Here is a 10,576-nt window from a genome sequence, read left to right as displayed (position 1 = left end):
GGAAAGTGCTTGTGTTCATGCTGGGAATCAGCGAAGGAAGGAATGCACTTGCTGCACAGGTCAACATCTGCAGAGTGGAGGGAGGCCAGCAGACATCTGCCTCAGAGCAAGAGGCTGATGGAGGACCTGCTGTCTGCCTGCTCTGCACCACATATAAGTGCAGATTCACATATGCACACATGCCTACACACACACACACACACACCTGCCTGCTATCTCTCCCTATCTTTCTCTTTGAGCTACACTCTCTTCTCTCTCTCTATCTCTCTCTTCTTCTTCATGTCTCTCACCCTCCATTCACAAATATAAACATATTTGCATTGGGACGGGTGGGACTGTGTAATTCATCTGTGCTGCAGATGAATTATTTAGAATCCAGGCAGCACTGCCACTGTCAGTAAGAGGAGCAGGACGAGGAAGAGGAGGAGGAGGAGGGGGGGGGGGGCGGGGGGGCTGCAGTCGTCTGGGTCTTGGGGAAGGCTTGCCAGGCAGCACAGGTGGCGTTTTGTCTGGATTATGCCCAGGGAGCGAGGGAGCAGAGAGAAGGGAGGAGGAGAGGATGGTGGGAGGAGGGAGCGGGGAGAAGAAGGAGGCATCAGGAACATACAGCATTTGGATTTATATATATAATTGTATAATTCAACGATTCGCTGCTTGATCCTTTTTAATTGGTTTGTGGTTTTTATGTGGAACCGCAGCAAAACGTAATCCGACTGACTGAATAAAGACAGACCCATACCTGGAGGTGCCAAATTGCTTCCTGGAAGAGTTGAATAAGGGTTAAATAAATAAATACATGTATGCAGCAGGGGGTGGATTATGACAATGTCTGTAATCTGGAAAGACATCAAAACTCAATTGTGGAATTATTATGGAACAGTGTGCGGGCCCAAAAATTGCACCAACCACTGTTTTTTTTATCCTGTAGTCATGCAATGTTTCATTTTATGCATAAGAGCACTGCCAAATGCCCACATTTGTGCAATGGTTTGGCTCTTCTAAGTATTTACTGCCCTCTCTGAGATGCTGGCAGTGGGGCTGGGCTGTTATTAAGAGTGCTTCATCTGGCTTTGTGATTACAGCGCTGACCGAGCGAGCGAGCGGCCGACAGACTGCATTCCCACTGACAAACAGCATGCAAATGATTCTCACACATGAACATGCATCTGTGCTGTGATACCCAGCGATGCACAGTGCACACACACACACACACACACACACACACGTATATACACAAATATGCACGCACACAGATAAATGCTCACATGCTGTATATAGGGTGACTGACACACACATGGGGCACACAGCGAGCGCTGCGTAGCGACTGTTCATATGTCACTCCTCGCTCTGTCACATACTGCCTGTTTGGAATTCTCACCTCACGCTTTACACACTCCCTGCGCTCAGTACACACATACTGTATACTGTACACACACACACACACACACACACACACACACACACACAAAACCCCTTTCCTTTTTTTGCTGGTGAAAAATGAGAAGCCTGTAGGGAGCGGAGTTGGAAGGTGGAGGGGTGCGGGGGTGATAGGGTGGAGCATCTGGTATAACACTCACCCCTCTCTCATATCCCCCTATTCCCTCTGATCTCCTACACACACACACACACACACACACACACACACACTCATTCCACATCCCCACCATCACCACCACCACCACTCGCACCCTCCTTCTCTTTCCGATGACATCAGTGCAGGCAGTGGTCTTGAAGTGGACCCCCTCTGGTGTGTGTGGGTGTGTGTGTGTGTGTGTGTGTGTGTGTGTGTGTGTGTGTGTGTGTCTGAGCTGGTGCCATCCTGGCTGGGACACTAGTGGTCTGGGGAGGGGGCCTTTGGCTACGTTCCATCAGGGATCTACTGTACATGAACGCTCACTCCACACACACACACAGGTGGCTTTTAGTGAGACGACCACTTGCCATACAAAGGCAAACAGCAGCTACTTTTTGTCTTTTAAAGTCAAAGGTCATTACTAGGGCTTAAAGTTAATATCCATGGAAAAAAGTTAATTTCACAGGATCGCTCACACAGGATTGCATGCTATTTTTGTTGACCTTTCTCAAAATGTATCATTATATATACAAATACGAATTGCCCATAGGTGCAAAATTGTGTCATCATTCACAGCAGTGCATGTGTCAGTGGTTACATGTAATTATTAATAATTACATTCCACTTCCGGAGCAACAGCCCTTTTGTCGTGGCAGGAGTTAAACTTTAAAGTCATCTCTCTCAGTTTCACTACACATTTGCTGCTGTTTGGGTGGTAGTAGCTATCAAGTTGTGGTTTTTGCGTGACTTCTCATTGGAGTGTGTGCGGGAAAGAATGAAATGGTGACTTGGGTTTATTTTGTCATTAAGCAGGCTTGATCTAGTCTGACGGCTCAATGTGAAGAAATTAGCCCTTTAATCTGCTGTTTGTTTTAAAATCCCGAGGCTGGTTTGGATTACCATCTGTCAATCAATACTAGCTCCACACAGCCATGGAAGGTGTTTGAGGGTGAAGGCTTAGTGCGGGTGCGTGCATGCGTGTGTTTATGTGTGTGTGTGTGTGTGTGTGTGTGTGTGTGTGTGGGCGTAAAGGGTAGGCACTTAAAGTTGGCCATGTTCAATGACTCAGTATCAATATGATTGACAGCGTTAATGGTATGATAATTCTACACATCAGGCGACTGAAAAGCTTCGTTTCACCTAGCAGTTTGGATAATCAGTCTCTGAAAAGTAAATCCATATTTTTTTTTTGCTTTCACTCGATCATTTTGCCTTCCTTCTGTTCAGCGTTATCCCTCCTGTCTGATTAAGGTCTCTCTCTCTCTCTCTCTCTCTCTCTCTCTCTCTCTCTCTCTCTCTCTCTCTCTCTCCCCCTCTCTCTCCTACTAGGATGAGTGCCGTAACTTCATGAAGGTGCTGCTCAGCAGACAAGGAGGCCTATTTGTCTGTGGGACGAACGCCTTCAATCCACTATGTGCCAACTATACTGTGAGTGGAGACCAAACACACACAGACACACACACAGACACACAGACACACACACACACACACACACACACACACACACGTACTTGCCATTACGACTGTACCTCTGCCAAACCTGTCAGTGGTCCAGCCATGCATTAAGACTAATGATTAGTTTGACGTCATTGATAAATGGAGTATCTCTTTTCTCGGAACGGAGGCCTCACTCTCACAACACAATTAGGAAGCTTGATCATGCCAAAATTTACAACTTGATTGGAATTGTTTGTGCAGCACCCGAGGCAGTGATTTTCCTCCCAGAAGTTATTTAACCTTGTTGTCTTGCCGTTCCAGAGCGTTGTTTTCCTCAGATACACCAGTTGTTATTGCTCGGTGGTTAAACTTTGTGGTCTGTTGAGCTTGTTATCATCGGGAAGCAGAGACAGCTCATCAGGAAGAACAGGAGAGGGGAAGAGGAGAGTTTTCAGAGAGCAAGGGTGAAGACATTAGTTGTTTGCGTGGTTTGATTTTCTTCCCTCTGGTTATGAAACCAAAACAATTCTCCAGCTAGAGAAGAAAGGCGGCAGGCAGGAGGAGAGACACAGATTCAGCCTACAAGTGCTGACTGACCTGATTCAACCAATTAGCCACAGTACATTATGAATAGTTATCACACTCTGTCCAAAATAGATTTTTCTTCAAAAAATTTTTTTTTTTCAGTTTTGTATCCATCCAGCAGGAACTCACCTGACTCGTCCAGCACAGCACCTGCTCCGGTTCCCAACCAATCCCTGTCTCGCTCAATTACAGTAACGATTTCAAACCTGCGGAAGAAAGACTACACATAAATATTAATCCGGCTCGGCTGATTTCACATCATTCCACAGGAATTTTTAATGAGGGATGAAGGCAGTTGAGTGGGAGAGAGAGAAAAAAATCCTTTCGCTATCAAAGGGTTTTTGAGATAAATGTTATTTTCAGTCTCTCACATTTCAAACATAGCGCAAGAGTGGAAGACTGAGGCGTACCTGGCCCATTATCTGTCAGCCACTAATGACATTCTACAACAGTGTATAACACACCTGTCTCTGCCTGATAGGCTGGCTTCATCTCTGGGGACTAGTTAGCGATGCTAGCTGCTGTTTTATTTATAGCTGTGTTTTAATGAAATGACACCAATAAATTATTTCATTTTCAACTGCAGATGAGACTGTGCTGTTAAAATAGTTTGCCTGTAGCTGCTTTATAAGTGAATGTGTTTTAAACTCTGTGTGTGTGTGTGTGTGTGTGTGTGTGTGTGTATGTGTGTTTATGTTTATGTGTGTGTGTCTGCGTGTGTGTGTCTGCGTGTGTGTGAAAAAGAGAGAGAAAGTTTACAATATGTGTGTATGTTTGTGTGTGAGAGATGGAGACATGCGTGGAGTAATGTGACTGCTTGTGTGGGTGTATGGACCCGTGTGTGTGTGTGTGTGTGTGTGTGTGTTTTATTTATGCCTGAGTATGTGACTCTCTTGTTGTTGCTGTGCCTAATTGCCACCAGTGAATCATTATTTTGCACTTATGGTAACACTCTCTAATTGCCATCCTCTAGTGGCTTGTTTTCATGATGCTGCTGTAGATGCATTCATATTGTTTGGGGTTCATTGATTGATGTGTGCGTGTGTGTGTATGTGTGTATGTGTGTGTGGTGTAATAGGGAGACACTCTGGAGATGGTAGGAGAGACAGTCAGTGGGATGGCGAGGTGCCCTTACGACCCCAAACACGCCAACGTAGCTCTGTTTGCAGGTAAGACGCACCTTTCTTTGGATCTTTAATTCCTCACATGAGACACGATCCACATGGATCACACAACACTATGAAATTCACAATGTGTTATCACAAATTTAGTTTTGTGATTCTAGTGATTGTAGTAATGAATATTTGCCAGGAATCATCATCAAAAGAGATTTCTGACCCTGGAATACGCTGCATATACTCGACAATAGAGCTACTATGATTCTAGAGAAAATGTCATTTTCATTCATTTGGTTTGTTTACTTCATCGCATTGAAACACTTCACTATAATCAAATCAGCAGTGGCTATGTGTTTGAAACTGTAGGGAGCCATTACTGTTTAGCCATCATCCCATTATCCAATATTAGCTAAAAGTAGAAATGTTGTTTCTTCTGTGGGAGTAGCGCACAGCTGCAATTATGTGCTGCAATTACATCGTCGCCTGGTCAGTAGTGTCAGGTTTATGATGCAGCACCGGCATAATACAGCATCATTCACTCAGGCTTTATTGGTTCCAGTTATGCTGTTGCTCTGGCTGGCTCTCCAACTCACTAGTCTGTGTGTGCGTGCGTGTGTGTGTGTGTGTGCGTGTGTGTGTGTGTGTGTTCCTGTCAGAGGGGAATCTGTTTACAGCTACAGTGACAGACTTCCTGGCCATTGATGCAGTGATCTACCGTAGCCTTGGGGACAGCCCCGCCCTGCGCACTGTCAAACACGACTCCAAGTGGTTCAGAGGTACCTACAGACGTGTGTGTGTACTCGTGTGTGCCTATTTATGTGTGTGTGTTTGTGTTTTATTCAAGTGTATGTACGTGCGTTTATGTGCTCTCGTTAGTATCATCTCTGCTGCTGCTGCTGTTGTTGTTGTTGTTGTTGTCAAGAGTCTGATGGGTTGAGTTTATGTCCACATCACTTAGCAGCAGGATCAATATGTGTGTCAGGAGCCGAGGCCTGAGTCAGCAGCCTGACAACTCCCTGTTCAGGTCACTGGAGACGGAGCAGTCAAGCTCACCGCTCCCTGTCTCTGCCTGGACCGTCACAGTCACACTGCAATTACACCCAAAGATGACAAAGAGGCTGTAAAAAAGCACAATAAAACACACAATATCACACGCAGGTTGCAGCCGGTCCCAGGTGTAATAGTGCAACAACCACATAGTGGGACAAGTGAGTCCCCAAATACTTAAGGGAGTTGTAATACGCTTATTGTTCGGTATGAAATCCCCTTTTACCGTGTAATGAAATTAAACATGGCCTTTACTTCTTTTTCACTGTCTTCCACTGTCTTGGATGTGAATGATGTGTTTGCAGCCTCTGTGTGATATTGACTCTCTCTCTCTTACGGTCCATCTATATTTCATTCACCTTCTCTTTATATACTGTATATATCCATCCATTTCTCTGTCTCTCTGTCTCTCTCTCTCTCTCACCTTATAGAGCCATATTTTGTCAGCGCTGTGGAGTGGGGGCCTCACATCTACTTCTTCTTCAGAGAGATGGCCATGGAGTTCAACTACCTGGAGAAGGTACAGAAGTCGTGCCGACCGGGTCTCAGCCGTACCCAATTGGGTTTTTTATGTTTCTCAAGCATAAATGACATTTAAGAAAATAGCCTCCTTCCTTAGCAAATTCCCCAACCTTCACTATTCACACAGAGGAATTACAGGTAAAGGTCCATTCATATGAGAGTCTATAAAAAGCACTATAGAGGAATATGAGAATAGCTTTAAAATGCAGCGCTATGTAAGGAGATGCTGGTCTAAATGTTTTTTTCTGCTGTTATTATTTGAATGTCAATATCACCTGTTTTCCCCACAGCTCCACTGACCTTTCCTCCTTGTATTTGTTTGTCTGCATATCTAATCCAACAAATCACGGTCTGAGCAAACAACTCGTGTCTGAATTAACCTGAGAAAGCCCTTTTTTTGTACCTTCTGTGTATATTTTCTGCCCTAACCAGAACTGGGGATACATGAAATGAAATAAAAAAAAAAAAAAGTCAGCATCAAGAAACCTTTTTTCTCTAATAAATTAGCAATTCACATTTGGGGAGATGTGCTTGCACAAGGCTTTTGGCTTGGCATGTTTACAGAGAGCAGAGTAAGTGGATACTTAAACAGCATCACCGTTCTGTGGATGAGGGTGTTCAAAGAAGCAATTTTGAGATGCACTGACATTTTCATGAATAATTGATATTAAATTTACCATTATAAAACAATGATCTGTCAAAACAGGGTTTACGCATTGCAAATAGCATGCAAATGAGTCTTTAGAGATCGCCCTGGAGTCGAAAAGAGCTTTTCAACCTGCCTTTTTGGAGATGAAACGCAAAGCTCTGGAAATGTTTCCTAACTCCCCAGCTTAGTACCTGAGCTATATGTGAGCTGTGTTTCAAGGAGGGTTTGTGCATGTGTGTGTGTGTGTGTGTGTGTGTGTGTGTGTGTGCGTGTGGCTTCATGTGTGTATATATAAGTGTGCACATGTGTCCGTCTGTACATTGCAGATATATTTCACATTATCATTTGTATGCCTACAGTACATCGGCTTCTCTGTGCGTGACTCCCTGCAGGTGATGGTGTCCCGTGTGGCGCGGGTGTGTAAGCGGGACCTGGGGGGGTCTCAGCGGGTCCTGGAGAAGCAGTGGACGTCTTTCCTGAAGGCCCGTCTGAACTGCTCTGTCCCCGGCGACTCCCACTTCTACTTTAACCTCCTCCACTCCACCAGCCCCATCATCAGGATGCACGGCAGAGACATCATCCTGGGAGTGTTCTCCACACCGGCCAACAGGTAGAGCTTAGACACACACACACACGAATACACTACCAAAACACACTAATATGTGCTTTCAATCTCCCTCTCTCTCACACACAGACACAAACCTGCACACACACACGTACACACACTCACACAGACACACAGGCACTGTAGATCAATATGCAATCTGTCTGCCTTCAAATAAGAAGGTTTTATTTAGTGGGGTTTGTGTGTGTGTGTGTGTGTGTGTGTGTGTGTGTGTGTGTGTGTGTGTGTGCGCACATTCATGAGTGTGAGGGCTGAAGTGATGGGATTTCAATTCATGTCCTCTCCTAACAGAGAAAAGGGGCTTTGTCATACTGTGATTGTTGATAAAGAAATACACAGACATAGAAACGCATCAAGACACAGTTCCCATGGTGAAGGAGATGGGCCGACGGTGTGTGCGGCTGGACTCACACAACTCACCTTGAAAATGTGCTGGACCACCATAGTTTGCTCTTGCCTCCCTGAAGTCTGAAAGAGCAAGGCTTCCTACAGGCCGAGCAAAGCCCCAGAGAGAGAGAAATGGGCCATGTGGGGCTGCACAGGTCAAGATCATAGGATACACAGTAATTTAAGACACATGGAAGGCTTTCAGTGAGGACAAAGGGGTGATTTGTTGAAAGACAATGTTAAATTGAAAAAAGGTGAGGAGAGGGGAGAAGAAGAGGGAAGGGAAGTGAAGGGGAGAGGGAGAAGAGAGGGAGAGGAGAGGAGAGGAGAGGAGAGGAGAGGAGATTGATGCTGCCTGGTAAATGGAGGATTAGGGGAGAGTCAGAGTGTTTGCAGAGCCAGAGACAGCACAAACAGTAAAGCAGAGAAATTGAACAACAAAGAGAGGAAGTGGATGCGGCAGAAATATTTATGTGTGCTGCATACTTGTGATCCTTTTGGTGCAACAACTCTGAGAGTGTGTCCACACTGGAGAGATGTACATCTGTAAGACATTTCAAGACATTAAAACCTTTTTTTCCTTAAAACAAGTGAAAACAAATCTGCCAGTGGGGTGAATTAATTTCCCTTATTTCCAATGCAAATCAACTTGTTTCAACAATTGTCTTGATTTAAGTGTCCCTTTCTTGGTGAAGTGGAGTGATTGCCTTATTCTGCCTTGTTTGAAGGTATTAGACGAAGATATTAGATATTAGACACTTATTTCTAGAAAATATTACTTAGAAAATTCCTGAAACAAATGAAACAACACTGGAAACGTGAGGTTACCTCACACCATTGACAGATTTTTTTTCACCTGTTTTAAGAAAAATATACGATTTTAAGACTGAATAGGAGACTAAATGGCTGTTTGTGGGCATATCCTTCATTTGAGCTGGTAATAAGTAAACAGCTAGGATCAGGTTTTGCTATGTTGCATACAGAGACGTCTAACAGGCTCAAATTCAGTATACTTATTCTGTAATGCCCCACTTACTTGACACTACCTGAATGGTCCTGATACCACTTACTGTATCTGGTAGTCCAAACATATCAAAACACATTTTTGCAAACGCCGACTATTTGACTCTGATGTGGAATCAACACAGTCTCCCACTCAAATGCAATCAGCAGCATGTTTATCTAATATTTAGGAACTGAGAAATTTAGGTTTTGAATTTGAGACATACAGTACTACAGTAGCTGCAGGACTGTCTCTCTAACCAATGGACTACTCTACTCCTCCCAGTAACATCCTGCACTCAGAGTAAAGAAGGAGGCAAAGGGAAAGAGAGAGAGAGAGAATGAGTGAGTAAATGTGAAAGCAGAGGAGACAGAAGGGAGAATAAAGGGGGAGCTGGTGAACAGGAGCAGGGAAAGCTGTAAGGAGAAGAGGAAGAGGGGGTGGGATGAGAAAACTCAAGGACAAGGAAGTCAATAATGGACAACACGTGCATCCCTCTCTCTGAGATCTAAAACTGTTTCATCAGCTGCATCTTATCTGCGTGTGTTTGGAAGAGCTACGCTGCGAGAGCGGCCGGTGCCTGCAGAGAGAGGCGGATGCTTTGCTCTCTCTCACACACACACACACACACACACACACTTACAATGGTTCCCAGATAACAGTATTACCAGCATGCCATAGAGGAGAACCAGCTGAACACACAAACCCCTGCCTGGGTAAACTGCTACTGGGCACTATTTTAAATGACTACAGACCAAGAAAGAGAGAGAGGGAGGGCTGGATGGATAGATAGAGAGATGGGGGATGGAGGAGGAGGATAAAAAACGAGAGAGAGACCAAGAGAGAGAGAGAGAGAGGAGGAGAGAGGTGAGCTGCAAACCTCCCAGTGGCCCTGTGTGGCCCACTGCGCCACACTGGCTAAATGCTCGCCAGACAAATTGCTTTGGCTGGCAGCATGCAGTGAAAACAGCGTGAGGCAGGATCTGGGAACGGAGGAATAGCTATTCTGTCCTGCCATTTCACCCTGTGCAATACGTGTTACTGTAGTATGGGAATAATGGGATGGAGTCAGGGTTTTACAGCTATTCCCAGAACCTCCCCTGGACCCTCTCTAGTTACTCATCTCCTCCTGTGCCCACAAACCCCAGGGAGGATTTTACAGCCACATACCAGCTCCTCACCTATTACGGAGTTGCAAGCCGCATCTGCAGGATCCCTCTGTCTCTGCTGATGTGACTTGACGATGTGAGGGATGAGAAGGAAAGAGAGAGGCAGAGCGGCTCCTAGAGAGCTGGCAGCCTCCAGAATATAAAATCCAACCCCCCCCGGCTGCCAGTTCCTGTGCGTGTGCACCTCTGCTGCTCCGGGCCCTTCCTCTCCGAGGGGGATGAAAGAGGAGCATGGATATCCTACTGAGCGCCTCCTGCACTCCAACTCCTGATGCTCAAGAGGTCAAGGACGCCTAGGGAGTAACAGCAAACTGGGAAGTGAGGAGAGAAAGGAGAATAAGAATGTGAGAGCAATAGAGAGACGAGAGATGGGATGGAAGAAGCTAGAAAAATAAGTATTTGTGCTTTATTTAGCGGCAGGAATAAGTGGGTATATGCGGAAAGAAAAGCAGCAAGACGTC

General features: G+C 45.2%; 1 protein-coding gene across 1 annotated transcript in view; it reads left to right on the top strand.

The window, feature by feature from the left end:
- LOC139665360 (semaphorin-6B-like) overlaps positions 1-7,541 on the top strand; it is a gene marked incomplete at its 3' end in the record, with an annotated part of 20,325 nt that extends 12,784 nt beyond the window's left edge. Inside the window, exons 5-9 of the mRNA XM_071544354.1 lie at positions 2,903-3,001; positions 4,674-4,764; positions 5,370-5,489; positions 6,192-6,280; positions 7,324-7,541. Of these exons, the coding sequence (XP_071400455.1) occupies positions 2,903-3,001; positions 4,674-4,764; positions 5,370-5,489; positions 6,192-6,280; positions 7,324-7,541 (617 nt within the window). The remainder of the gene's footprint in view (positions 1-2,902; positions 3,002-4,673; positions 4,765-5,369; positions 5,490-6,191; positions 6,281-7,323) is intronic.
- Between the last annotated feature and the right edge of the window lie 3,035 nt (positions 7,542-10,576).

Source organism: Centroberyx affinis, unplaced genomic scaffold, assembly GCF_046629955.1.
Source record: "Centroberyx affinis isolate AG114_WGS23_722 - 3 ecotype Tasmania unplaced genomic scaffold, CSIRO-AGI_Caff_v1 ptg004545l_1, whole genome shotgun sequence".
NCBI lineage: Eukaryota > Metazoa > Chordata > Actinopteri > Beryciformes > Berycidae > Centroberyx > Centroberyx affinis.
Note: the sequence above shows the minus strand (reverse complement) of the source record. Positions and strands in the feature narration are given on the sequence as shown.